The sequence below is a fragment of the Squalius cephalus genome (assembly GCF_949319135.1).
Source record: "Squalius cephalus genome assembly, chromosome: 12".
Lineage (NCBI taxonomy): Eukaryota > Metazoa > Chordata > Actinopteri > Cypriniformes > Leuciscidae > Squalius > Squalius cephalus.
In genome coordinates this window covers 15,451,343-15,466,286 of record NC_137133.1, presented here as the reverse complement: position 1 = coordinate 15,466,286, position 14,944 = coordinate 15,451,343, and the positions used below count along the sequence as shown (strand labels likewise).

General features: G+C 38.5%; 1 protein-coding gene across 2 annotated transcripts in view; it reads left to right on the top strand.

Annotated features, from left to right (window-relative positions):
• Positions 1 to 14,944, top strand: part of lrrc52 (leucine rich repeat containing 52) — a 71,064-nt gene that overhangs the window by 29,182 nt on the left and 26,938 nt on the right. The window contains exon 2 of one of the 2 annotated variants that reach the window (XM_079889281.1): positions 747 to 3,402. The exons of the other annotated variant lie outside the window; for it this stretch is intronic. Within the exon in view, the coding sequence (XP_079745407.1) occupies positions 747 to 1,096 (350 nt within the window). The 3' untranslated portion in view covers positions 1,097 to 3,402. Of the gene's footprint in view, positions 1 to 746; positions 3,403 to 14,944 lie in introns of those variants that run through there. 2 annotated transcript variants of the gene reach the window in all.

Below are 14,944 nucleotides of genomic sequence, written 5' to 3'. Positions count from 1 at the left end.
TGTGTGCCAGTTTTTGCTGATTTGAATGCAAGTGTAAGAAAAAGACAAGAAACAGAACTTGAGTGTGTTTAATAAAAAACACACTCTTGTTGGTCAAGATATAGCAGGACACTTTCTAAAATATTTCAATATTTAATATCATTAATATTAATACATTTTCTATATTTATAACATTGTAAGCACTGTATTTGGTTTCACTTTATTTTGATGGTCCCTTTAACACATTCTGTTGACTATAAGTAACATTGAGTATTAGTAGAGTATTAGTAGACTGGTAGGGTTAGTAGAATAAGTTGACATGTAGTTGCAAAGTTACTTATAGTCAGTAGAATGTCTGTTGAGGGAGTTTCACAATAAAGTGTTAGCAGATATTAAGCAGACAGTGTACTAATACTCTAATAAGAGTTAGTTGACATGTAGTTGCAAAGCTGCAACAGAATGTTTAAAAGGAACCATCAAAATAGTGTTATTTAAATATATTTGCAATTTAATGTATTCCTGTGGTGGCATAGCTGTATTTTCAGCATTACTCCAGTATTCAGTGTCTCATCCTCCAGAAATCATTCTAATATGATGATTTGATGCTTAAGAAACATTTCTTCTTATTATCAATATTGAAAACCTCTTTTAAAGTTCAAAAGAACAGCATTTATTTGAAATAGATGCTGAAATATATATATTTGTTGTTGTTGTTTTATTCCTGCGCTCATCCTCACCCACATCCACTCGTCTCTCTCCCTGTCTAGATGAGGGGCAGACGGTGTGCCAGGGTCCCCCGGACATGCTGGGTCAGCGTCTGGCGGAGGTGGGCATGCAGCTGCGGTCAGAATGCCACCAGGGCTTGGGTTACTGGGACTACCTGTTCTTCATCGCCATCGGCTTCGTCATCTTCAGCGCCGGGACAGTGTCGGCGTGGGTGATGGGCGTGCTCATGGTTCTGTACGAGCGGTACAGCAAGAGGAAGAGCGAGGAGCTCGACAGCGACGATGAGGAGGAGACAGTCATGCGAGGGGCGGGATGTGGAGGAGGAGGAGGAGGGGGAGGAGGGGGTAACCATGGCAATGGGGACCTGAGCAAACCAGGCATGCAGGTGTGACCAGAGGACAGAGAGGGGCGCTGGGAAATCTTTGATGAACAGACAGCAAGCTGCGGACAGATTCGCAAAGGAGTTTTCTTTTCTATAAAGAGGTTTTAAGTGCACTTTTTAGAATGTGTCAACATTAGTTTTAGTTTAAGAGAAGAGAAGGGCAGGACAGACAGATTAGATTTATTTCTATTCTTATTGGTGGAAAAAGGACAGACAGAGAGATCGTTGAGTGGGTCACAGTGAACTGTGGTTTTGACAGATCTGGGGTTGGTCTTGGATAAGTAATGCCCTCACACACACAGCGCTCTCCCCAGTGTTAGTAATGTAGTTAGGGCAGGGTGACAGCACTGTGTTTCACATTTATGAGAGAGACAGCGAGATAGGAAAGGAAAATGGAAAAAGATGGATAGGTAGAGAGGCTTACTCTCTAATCCAGTGACCGAGCTAGAAAATAAAAGCTGAGATAGGTTAAAGAAAGGAATATAAATATACGAGGCAGTCTCTCCAGACTCATGCAGTGTGAAATGAACGAATGGAAGACGGAAGACTCTTCTAAACTGTCTGCACAACTCCATGGAAGGCTGAAAATGCTTTTTTTAAGGGGTCACGGACTGACTGACTGCTCAGATGGTGGATTGAGAACATTATATTGCAGGGCTTAACAATAAGGCGGCCTGGCTAGTCATTCTCACTTGCCCCTCGACAAAAATGAATAGCTACATTTATCATCAATAAATAAATTAATAAATTAAAAAGTTTGCGGTCGGTAAGATTTTGCTTTTATAAATGAATACTTTTAATCAGCAAGGATGCATTTAATTGGTCCAAAGTGACAGTAAAGTCATTTATAATGTTACAAAAGATTTCTATTTCAAATAAATGCTGTTCTTTTCTTCAAAGAAAAAGTAGCACGTTTCCACAAAAGATATTAAGCAGCGCAACTGTTTTTTTACACACACACACACACACACAAAAATCAAAACACAATTACATGATTAATGAATGCAAGACATTTTGACCTAAAGAGTAAAGAGTCCTGAAAATCTCTCACTTGCCCCGGGCCACCAGACCATTCTTATTGTTGAGCCCTGTATTGGACGGGACATTATTGATCTCAGTAAGCCTGTATGCACTGCACCGAAAAGCCTTACACACACGATGTAACCAGTCCAGCAATAACACCTCCAGGTGATACTGAGAGCAATAGAGGGAAATGTGTGAGTGTGTGGGTGTGTGAGTGTGTGTGGCTCGTCGCAGCAAAACCGCTATAGGTGGTGAAGAATAAAGTATGTCAGCATTCTGTAATTTTGGCAAGGCTTTAATTTTTTAATCAAATGTGATTTCTCCCGTGGCTACCACATGCCACTCAAGGGCAGAGCTAAAGTGACCCCTCTTTCCTCACACTGCACCATCAGCACTCAGGAGGGAATTGCGCCCACTGAGAGTGTCGTTTTAGTCTGCATTTTAGTTGTTAAACGCATGATAAGGAAATTATGAAAATGGTACAAACACACCCAAAAATGGGTTCTGAATTCAGCACAATTCCTCGTCTTGCAGTCCAGCTCTAGGCTGTGGAGGATTCAGCAGACTACTACAGTCTGGCATACTTTACTGTACAGCATCACTACAGCAATCCAGACACCTGAATCGGCTCTTTAAAATACTAACAGCACAGCACATCTGGATCTATAGCTATTTTCCATTAGTTGACCATCATTGGATGGATTGCTGCTGCCATGATCACTAGAAACTCAAATATCTTGTTTCAATTCAATTGTTTTCTGCAGGCGGCAATAGCTTGAAGTGATTTTGTAAATATTCATGGTGGAGCACTATACTAACACAGTTTAGAGCCTGGTGAAACTGGATTGTAGGTGGTTAGTGTTCAAGAAGCAGTTTTACTCCTGAATTACCGCATACATAAAGTGGTACAACTCTTTTAGCCAATCTGTTTTAGCATTTCATCCCTAGATTCAGCCTCAGAAAGACTGTGTTGAGCAGTTACATCCTCTCTTCTCTGGTATTTAGTGGAGAAGGAAAGCTGGTTTTGTGGTGTTGTGTGATTGAGGGTTGCTAAATCCATCTATAACGGGTTATAGAGCTTAAGGGGATGATGTTCGTGGCTTGGGCCACTCTCAAAAATATCTCAGCTGCTGCTTTTATAAATCTATAGCTCCTATAGCTATATTCAGTTGACTTCTTGTTCTCCCTTTTCCTTTAAGCCGCAGTGGGTAATTTCCACACATCTAGTGACACCAAACGGAATTATTAACATTTCCAATAAACGCTCGCAAATCTGTTGTGATGGAAATAATATGTAGTGGGAAGAAAAACTATATTTCATTTCTTTTGTGTGAGAATGCAGAGTTTCTTGGTGGAATGCGAAACTTTTGTGAGCGAACGCAAATGCATTGAGGTATATTTTTTTATCTCATATTTAAAAATCGTATTTTTTCCATCACCATGTCCCCTTAGTGGCTATGTACCATCTCCCATTGGTCAGTCAAACAAATAGTCCCGCCCCAAACTCATTGGTTGACTCAGTGTTGCTACGATGGGCAACTGAAACAAAAAGATTGCAAATTGGTTTGGTGCAAGTATTACGACTATGTGAGTGGAGAGGAGTGACAGAAATTGGACAACAGCAAACAAACAAATCAATAAATATATATATATTTTAAAATATGATTATAATTAACATTTAATATGAATGATTTATTTTATATTTTTGTAATATCAAAGTGGTTTTTAAAAATATCTTATTTATTATGTGTTACTACCCTCATTAGGTAGTGGTATCTTTTGAAAGCATTCCGGCTATACAAAACCCTCTCTTCACTAAAGCCAAAATAATGCAACTCCACTCCACTTCTCACATCTAACAAACTCTGTCGCTAATGGTGCAGAAGTTACACACTGTGTCTGTGTGCACATACTCACTAAACGTTGAAAATTGTATTAAATTTAAGAAGTCTGTATAAAGCCCAACAAGCTGGTCCTTTCAGCGAGGAAGTCTCAACTTCAGGTCACAACCCAGGACTGTGAGTGTGTTGTGTTGTGTTGTGTGTGTGGTTGTGTGTGTGTGTGTGTGTGTGTGTGTGTATGGGTCCATTCATCTCATTCAATTCCTCAGCCCCTGGTTCACTGTCTCTCTCTCTGTCGTTCTGTCCTCTCTCAATCGTTAGTTTCAAATTACAGTGGGGTTTCACCATGTCAGCATTATTTCCAAAGTGTTAACCCCATTCTGAGACAGACTAATAATACCATGTCTTTAGGGGAACAAGATTATGTGTGAACAGTTGAGCCAGGAAATACCTGGAGAGACTTCCTCAAAAAAAAAAAGAAGAAAAAAATACTGCTAAAAATGTTACGACAGGACCATACAGTAGAGGTCGAATGTATTGTGCTGATGTCAGCATTGTGGCAATATAAGGATGGACAGTAGAGGTGGTAAACTTTATAGCAACATGCTGCAGTGTGTATGCCAATTTCACCTGCTGTGAACTCTGAGAGTGATCATGCGTGACTGTCAGCGGCCTTTAGAAGAAGAGAGAAATTGGGGAGGGGTTGTATTGGTATTTTATTCCTCTATGAATATTAATGTGTAATATAAGAGGTGATAAACGGGACGAGCCCTAGTGCTATCCGAGAGTAAAGTTCAACGCAAGAGCAGGACTTTATCTGAGTTTCCAGGCCACAACACTGCAGTCAGTTCAGCTCCAAAACCGCAAGAGCCATCAGCAATGCAGCAGGGGTGGCCTGTGTCAGGAAGATCTGTAGAGATACTCACACACACATACACTCAACAGAACGCTAATTAACTAGCAGCACAGAGTTGAACTACTGCTATATCTTTGTGAATGAATAAATGCAACCTCAGCTGCTAGCAGTAAACCAGAGAATGAATAATAGAGGCTGAAGTATATGCAGAATGCAGCAAACAGATGCAGCCAAAACCCCACGATGGTTATAATTTTTAGGAATAGCTTCTGTTGTTCATGCTTATCCGTGGCTGGAAAGTTGAAAGGTGTCATTGTACGTCTAGGTCCCCAAGGAGTTAGGTATGTGTGTACAGTATAAATTAAACTAAGCTAGGAGTATGCTAAGCTAGTACTTTTAGGGGTTCTATAATACAATTTCATAGCAAATCTGCAAACAAGCATGATGTACCTTATATATTCCTAAAAGGTGTGAATTAGTACCTTGTAGTAATATGTACTCTTAAGGTCCATAAACCCTTTAGGTATAAATGAGGTACAGAGTTATCTATTTAAGGCAGAGCTGGGACACTCTGGTCCTTGAGATCCACTTTACTGCAGAGTTTAGCTCCAATCCTTATCAAACTCTTCTGCCTGTCACTTTCTTGTAATCATGAACAAAAAAACATTGATTAGCTTAATCAGGTGTGTTTGATTAGGGTTAGAGCAAAGCTCTGCAAGTAAACGGATCTCGAGGGCCAGAGATGCCCACCCCTGCTTTAAGGCGACTGCCCCATCAACAAGCTGTTTTTTCTGAGAGTGTATGTAACAGTATTTCATACAACATAAACCAAGCAATTTTATAGGATTTCTAATCTAATTCTGACTTGGGAGACCATTAAAAGTTATTTTAGCCAGTGGAATCGCCTCGGGTCCTAGATGAACCTGATTCGACAGCCTGAATAAATTGTTCATTAAATCAGAATTTCCAAATTTCCTACTTGGTGCATAAAGTCAATGCTAGCATTGCGACTGTGTTTCATTATGCATCCTCTTCTTGGCAGAACACTTATTGTTGGAAGGCTGATATTCGAGGTAGAAAAATCCCATGACCAAAGTTGAATGGAACAGTGAACCCCCCCAGATAGATAGCAATTTAGGCATCACTCTCAGAAACAAATGTAGTATAGTACCTTTATGGGGACAGCAGCTTGTCACTGGTGCAGTATCCTCAAAGGGATTTAGTTTAGTTCACCACAACTTTAGTTCATAGTAGTAGACCTTAAAGGCTACAAATTACTATATGCACCTTTTAGGGGTAGATAAGGTACAAGGGTAGAATGTCTTTGGAGCTGTACCCTTAAAGGGACGAGCTGTTGTACCCATAAGGTACAACTTTTAAAACAAAATTCAGACACTGTAGATGCATTCTAGTCAGGCAGCTCACTAGGTTTTGAGACACAGTCTCAAAGTCTTTCTGCTACATTCTTGATGAAGTCTAGGAAATAATATTGATTTGAGTTCCTTGTTTTTTTGTGTGTGTTTTTTTTGTCTGTTGGTTTGGATAGGAGCTTTGGGGCCAGAGGCAGTGCTAAAGGTCTTGCTGTACTTTCAGTAGCACAGGAATGAATGTGTGCTCTGTGAGACTTTAAATTTGCTGGATCGATTTGCTGTCTGTGAAGGTGTGTCCGTCACGCTCTGTCCATCATGCATGAAGCTCTGCAGAATTTCCCCAACTGAGAGTCACTTACACTCTCCCCTCTCATTTCTCCTCTTCTTTCTTTTCCTCTTTGTCTCATATCCTCTCTTCCTTGTTTTGTCTCTTTTCTTCTCCTAATCGTCTCATTTAATCTCTTCTCACTTGTCTTGTCCCGTCTCCTTGTTTTCTCCTCGTCTCCTTTCTTGCTTCATCTGAATTTCTCTACTGATTCTCAATTTCTCATTCTCATTTGTCTTGTTTCATCTCAACTTCTGTCTTCTCCTGTTCTCTCTTCCTTGTTTTGTCGTTGTGTCTCGTTTCATCTCATGTTGTCTCTTGTATTGTCTTCTCTTCTTTGCCTGGTCTCCTCTCTTCCTTGTCTTGTTTCATCTCATCTTCTGTCCTTTCCTCTCCTCCTTGTCTCGTCTTCTCTCTCCCCTGTCTTATCTTGTCTCTGTTCTTTTTCTTCTGATCTCATTTTGTCTCTTCTCATCATTTGTTTTGTCTCACCTCTTGTCTTCACGTCTTCTCCCCATCTTGACTCTTCTTGTCTTATTTTTTATTTATTCTCTCCAATTCTCTTTTATTTTCTTCTCTCCATTTGTCTTAATAATTTGTTACATTTATATAGCGCTTTTCAGGGGGGATTCTCCTCAACCACCACCAATGTGCAGCATCCACCTGGATGATGCGACGGCAGGCATATTACGCCAGAATGCCCACCACACACCAGCTTACTGGTGGAGAGGAGACAGTGATGAAGCCAATCAGTATATGGGGATGATGGCCATGATGATGGACAGAGGCCACTGGGCAAATTTGGCCAGGATGCCTGGGTTACACCCCTACTCTTTTCAGAAAGACATCCTGGGATTTTTAATGACCACAGAGAGTCAGGACCTCGGTTTAACGTCTCATCCAAAGGACGGTGCTCTTTGACAGTATGGTGTCCCCGTCACTATACTGGGGCGTTAGGACCCACACAGACCAAAGGGTGAGCGCCCCCTGCTGGCCCCACTAACACCTCTTCCAGCAGCAACCTGGTTTTCTCAGGAGGTCTCCCATCCAGGTACTGACCAGGCTCAGCCCTGCTTAGCTTCAGTGGGCAATCAGCCTTGGGCTACAGGGTGATATGGCTGCTGGATATGGCTGATATGGCTCTGCTGGTGATATGGCATGTCTAGTCTCATTTAGTCTTGTCTCTTGTCTCCTCATCTTTTCTTTCTCATCTCCCACCTTGTCTAGCCTTTTCTTGTTTCTCACCTCGTCTCATTTCATCTCATTCTCGTCTTTTCTTGACTCTTGTCTTGTTCACTCTAAGTCTTGTCTTTTCACCTTTTTTTTCTTGTAGCCTTGTCTTGTCTCTCGTCTCATTTTGTCTCACCTCTTCTCGTCTTGTCTCGTCTCGTAGGCTGCTCTGACTCTGCCCTCCTCTTTTGCATCTCTGCAGTGCTGGTTTAGAGAGGGTGATTCCATAAAGGCTGCTGTAAGCCATCTTCCTTTCTTAAGGAAGAGGAGGACTAAATCAGAGCGGATGACAGGTTTACTCTGGGGACCAAAGCTTAGACACTTTCCCCCGCCTTAACTCACAATGCTTTCATCCACTTCAAGCGTAATGTGGATTTGCCCACTTCCAGTTGGGTAGAGACAGTTTAGGATTTTACCTCTAAATATACTTCTGAAGAGAACGTTTGTCTTTCTTAGAATGATCACATCATTTATTCACCCAGAGGAAAGCATGACAGCTGCTCTCAGCACTGTATGTCTCCATAATGCTAAGGTGACCTGCATCATCAAATGACATGACATCTTTTGGGAAACATTCCTCCAGCCTGAAATGATATCTCCCACATTAGTCCCACACACATGGTCACTGATCATTTTTATGGCGTATGTGACAGATCACTGGAAAAGTCAGATCCCCTTCCTTGCCAAACACGTGCTCAGTGTGTAAGAGGTCCTCAACTCTGATAACCCCTCTTGAGCTCTTGGCATCCTGTTACACAGCGGAGGCTCGACTGCAGTGTGACAACAGCTTAGAGCACGAAGAGAACTCTGATGCTCACGAACACACACTACAGAGCCGGATCAGCCTTTTATCATCTCTGGCAGAGTGAAAACTTTTATTTATTAGTTATTCCATTTTTCTCTCCCTTTTTGTGTCTTTGTGCTATTGTTGCACATTCAGAATCAGTGTTTCAGAAGATACAAACTGAAGCTTGTTAAAATACCTAACTTCTTATTTTCTGGACCATTTTGGTGAATTTCCTCCTGATCTGATTTTGGCCCACCCGAATTGAAAAGCTTTCCATATCCACATGCAGTGGTGTTTAAAAAAAAAAAATATATATATATATATATATATATATATATATATATATATGTAATGTATATAATGTAATAATTTTGGCCTACCCAAAAAGGCTCCCCATACCTTCATATAATGGTATAAATGCAATAGCTTGGTGTCATTTCAAATTACATATTACATTACAATTACATATTCAAATACAATTACAGTTCATGTTTAATCACAATTACAATTACATATTCATCAACATGACAATGGGGCTGTGGGGTGGGGAGGGGGAATGAGGTACTTTAGTGTAAATAAGTTACTTTGTGTAAAATAAATGTCAAAAAGATGCAGAAATTTTAGATTTTAAGCTTTCCAATGATACCATATATAGGGTTAGTGGTCAACCTCGGACCTTTAAAATTTTGATGACATCTTGATGATGTATTATTGGACACGGTACTGGGTCTGCAGAGTTTGAAAGGCTAAACCACACTTTCTTTTTAAAAAAAAAATAGTTAGCTACACTAGGGAAGATATATATATATATATATATATATATATATATATATATATATATATATATATATATATATTTGTATATCACTACAATGTATGTAGTTAAATAGTCGAATTGCTACAGTTCCTCCCCAACACTGCTCAAAATACTGCAGTAAGGAGGGTTAAAGCTGAAGACGTCTCTCGGGCATAAAGCATCTGATATCAATAACATACTCTATGAGTGCAAAAGAGTGTGACCTTTGTACACACACACAAACACGGTTTGCCTTTCAGAAAAAAATGAACAGGTGAATTTGAGTACTCTAGAGATGTCATAGCTATTATAAAAGGATTTTTCTTTCCATCTTTTAATTTTTTTATGTTAATTTGCAGTTGCTTTTTTTCGAGCAGCAGAACATGAAATATTCACTAGCATTTAATCTGTACTTAGTGACATTCACATCTGAGCAGCTCGTTCTTTAAATGCAAGCGTGTGCGTGTTTTCATTGACAATTGCACATTCAGTAGGGATTTCATGTGAATCTCTCAGACAGCTGCCTGCTCGTTGTGTAAGGGGTGACACACAGAATCATACAGGGGCCCAAGGGGGCCCCTGACCTATTTACAGCCCTTACCCCACTGGTCACACTCAGCCAAACACACACACGTACACTGAGTCTGTCACATTTCTACAAAAAACACACAAATTCAACCTTTCTGGGGATTTGTACCTAAAATTAGGGAGAATGGGTGTGGAAGACTAAAACTGAGATCATCACGTTATAGTGGTCAACCATTATGAAAAGCAGAAAAGGTTTAGTCATTTTGTAAACATTTAAGTTAAAATGGCCAAGTGGAAATGGTTGGAATGGAACAAAAATCCCAAGGTGGCCAAATACCGTTGGTTTAGTTGTCCTGGCTGACTTATCGTCTATCATATGTACTCTTTGTTCTTTTGCTTTTAAAATGGCACTTTGACTTTCATGTTCAAAAAGCAAAAAACTGAAATATTCAATAGGTAATGACGCTCAATTTCCTCTTAAAGGGACAGTTCATCCAAAAAAATTCAATTCTGTCATCATTTAATCACTCTTATATCATTCCAAAACTGTTTGACTTAGTTCTGTGGAACACAAATTTGGAAGAACTGTATTTTTTATTATTATTTTCATTCAATGAATGTTAATAGGGTCCAAAACAACTTTTCATTGTATGGAACATGAGAAATGGAGACATTTTTCAAAATATCTTCTTCTGTGTTCCACAGCTATATAGGTTTCGAATAACAATAGGGTGATTAAATAATGACAGTTTTCATTTTTAAGTGAACTGTCATCTTAAATACCCATCATGGAGCGCTGCACTCTTCATTTACATTCATGACAATGAGACCCCCATGTCACTGCAGCATCCTCAGATGGCGCAGGTCATTCTTTAAAGTTCAATGTACGCAGCATGGTTCTTGAATGCACCTCAATGTCCATCCTTGCTGCAAAGCAGATGCTGAAAATAAGGTCTCAGTTAGTTTTATGAACGTGGTCTTTCAGGCTTTTGGGCTTTATCTGATTTGTCGTAATAGGGTTCATCTCTGTATACTGGACTGGTGAATTGGGAAATATCACATGCTTCACATGTTTAGGAAACCAATTCAAGAAATTCCTCACCTTATGAACACTTAGGGCTCTTTCAGCTCTGCAAGAAGCTCTGTCTATTTAATGAAACTATAGTAACTTATATTAAGTAACATATATCTTTTACTTAAAAAACTAGAATATGTTTATGGATTCTTTTTTGTTGGTTTGTTTTGCTGTTTTATTTTCTTACTCTGGTGTGAAACATCACCTGTATTAGCACAAATGAGGAGGACGCAGGCAGACAAGATCAATAGTTTTCTTCTGGCTGTCCCCTTTGCTTTGGTGCAGAGCCACTTAGAGTGTGTGTGTGTGTGTGTGTGTGTGTGTGTGTGTGTGTGTGTGTGTGTGTGTGTGTGTGTGTGTGTGGCTCACGCGTCCATGCACTGCAGCCTGTCAACTTTGTATTTATACCAACATTAAAGGTCATTTGAGTGAAGAAAGAGGTGTCATCTTTGTCTTATTGCTGTTCATTGTATCTTTCTCTTTCACACACGCACACCTCACACATGTCTGTTTTTGGCCAGCACAGCATTTTGTCTTTATTGCTAAAACACTGCAGTGATGTACAGTATATGGATGATAAAAGGATATTCACAGACACTGCGTCACCAACATTCTTTAAAAAGAACATATTGTATACATTTTGTAGTATTTCATTTTTCCCTTTTAAGTTCACTTTTAATATTAGTCAAAAGTATCTTGCACGAAAAACAGTCATTTAGTTCATAAGGACCATTTTTTCCCTCTTTCTCAGACTATTAACCCTTAAATGCATGAATGTTTCACCAATCATTATTACATATTCGGGTCTTTAGCGACCCGGATCTATATCTAACATGGATGGATCTAATATGTCGGGATAATATAAAACTCTCCTGATATTAGAGTAACAATTACAGAATAATAAAATAAATCATAATTTGTTACCTTTTGAAGCTTGGAAGGGTTCAGTTTGAGCAGATGTTTTATACCATCATCACTGTCCTCGTCAGAGCTCATTTCCCAGTGGATTCAGCATCTGGCTCATATTCACAATCTCAAACATATTCTCATAACTATCATTTTCAACATCTTCAAAATCAATATTTTGATCGCTGACATTTTCTTCACCAGATCCACCATCAAGTGACAGTGACACTAATATATGATTGCGTTCAGTACTTCACTGAGCCATTTCAAGTTTTACTGATGATACTTCCTATTCTTTTGTTTTCTGCCTGCGGTAACAATGAGTGAAATATCACTTCATCATTGTGTATCAGACATTCATCAGACACCTTGTGGAATAAAGGTGAATTGCACTTATTCAGTCATCAAAGATTCAGATCCGATGACAAATGATATCTGTTATGATTGGTTCACTTCCATGTCCTTGCGTACAGTTTACACTGTAAGGTGGGTCAAGTATCTGAATAGATGTTAAAATGTAAATGTGGGCAGACATGTTAATGAGCTTGTGGCTGTGATGTTATAACTATGATTATTTCTGAATATTGCCTTTATGCAGATTAGTTGGTATTTGCTGCTGAAGGAGATTTGCATTGTCAATGTTATGGAAGGTGTTTTTTTGTTTGTTTTTTTGTGGCAAACTAACACAGTTTTTTATGGTACAAACCTTTGATGGTTTATAGGTTTTGACTGAGGAGAACCACAGTATTTTGTCAGTAGTATATCATAAATATTAGATTACACAAAAAAGTGCAAGGCAATCCTGTTTCCCAACCTCTGAGTTTGCAGTTGAACTATGACCCTGAATTGTAAATAGTTTCTCTGTGGTTGCGAGAGATTGAGATGGAGGCCAAGTGCTTGGGAGTTTATATGTACTCATGCAGATCTCAGCTCTAATATGAGTCATAGTGATGAATAAATGGGTCAGAGCACAGACACAGACAAAAGACCCCCCTGGAGGAAATAAAGGTTATAACTTGCTCATGGACAGTGCAAAGTTCAAAACACTTGATTACTATCAGAAAAAAAATACTTGTATTAAATGCCTGTTCACGCTGAAGGAGGAAGTGCACAATCTTACCTTGCACCATCACTTTTTCATCCAAAAACACATACCCCTTGTGAAAAAGAAGAGCACTTAGTATATTAAATGTGCACTTCAAATCTTAAAAGTATCTATTTAAAAACTACTTTTATTAAATCTAATATTAATGAAATATTAAGTGTAACTTAAGTGTACTTTAGTGTATTTAAAGAAGGTACATGTTTATGACTGTGTATCTTACTTTAAAATATATTTGAAATCATATGGTAACACTTTATTTTGATGGTCTCTTCAGACATTTTTTATTTGATTTTATTTCTATTTAGCCAGGAGAGAACCTCGCTGAGATTAAAAATCCATTTTACAGGAGTGTCCTGGCCAAGTTTTGCAAATCACTAAATCTTTCTCTAATTCACGCATAAGTGTTTTAAAATTACTAAAAGGCACCAAATGATTTAGCCTCAATTTCTTTGAAGAGAGTTCCAGTCTGAAGGGGCAGCATATTTTAAAGCAGTTTTACCTAAATTAGTTCTAGCAGGAGGTACATGGAGATTATAATAAGATTGTGAACACAATAAATTGTTACCAACTGCTTTTTGTTGAATCAAACAACAGAGATAAGGTGGCAAAAAACTAAACAAAATTGCTTTGTATAAATAATAAATACCAATGCATTTTCCTTCAAACAGCAGGAGAAGACCAAGCACATGATATGTAGAGAATTTACAATCCATAATAAATCAACATGATACCCAGTATCCAGGGAGGCAAGAAGATAAGAAGGAGCATGCTGATAAACTACATCCCCATAGTTAAGAATTGGTAAGAAAGACACAAGCTTCTTCCTTATATTAAATGAAAAGCAAGACTTATTTCTAAAATAAACTCCTAGCTTCTTCTTTCATTTTTGTTTCAAGTAATTAATTTGTGAACTAAAATGTCATCAATTACGATGCCCAGGGATTGACTCTGACACTAATGTGGTCAGTTTCTCTTGCAAAGTTCGAAGAGCAATGGAACTATCTAACGAGTTTCTAGAATTTGATAACCACATAAATTTGGTTTTCTCAACATTTAAAACCAGCTTTAAAGTATAAAGCCATGCTTGAATAATATCAAAAGCAGATTGTGAATAACCCAGAGTTTGTTGTTTTGTAGGAGTAGAGCAATAGATTACAGTGTTGTCTGCATAAAAGTGGAACCTTGCATTTTCAATATTACCATCAAGACAGTTTATATATGTATAGTAAATTATAATGGCCCCAGTACAGATCCTTGGGGGACTCCCTTAGCCACTTCCACTGAGTCTGATTTGATACCTTCCACCTGCACACATTGTGTTCTTCCCTTTAAATAAACATTAAACCACGAAACTAAATTGTCTGATAAACCATTCTGTTGACTATAAGTAATGTTGAAACAAAATGTCTGCTTTTTTTTTATTTGGCCCAAAAGACCAATTCATACACATTTTAAAAAACTGTCGAGGATATACACAATAAAGCCACAGGCTTATTTCCATTGTGGTCCTCTGTATTCAAAAATGGATGAGCAGTTCATAACGGGAATGAAATCAAACAACACACATCAACATATCACATAATAACTTCTAGAAACATAGTTAAAAAAGCCATTTCTTAACTTCTCTTCTAAAAGGACCTTCTTCTTGAATTTGTTTTAAGCAATCAGGCAATTCATTCCAAGCAACAGTGCTAGAATACAAAAAAGAATTATTCCCAATTAAACTCTTAAACCGACACAAATATATATTATTTATCCTTGCCCTTGTAGAAAAACCATGGACATCTCTTACGAAAACATAGTCATACAAGTACTTTGGAACATTTCTCTGTAATATTTTGTACACCATCATCAACTTAAGAAAAATTACCCTTTTGTCCACTTTTAAAAACCCTATTTCCCTAAAATGATTATTATTCAATTGCATTCGTGGATGAAGCCTCAGAATAATTCTACACTTGTTCTGAGCAGTCTGTAATTTACTTTTGACTTGTTTCGTAGAGCCACTATACCAG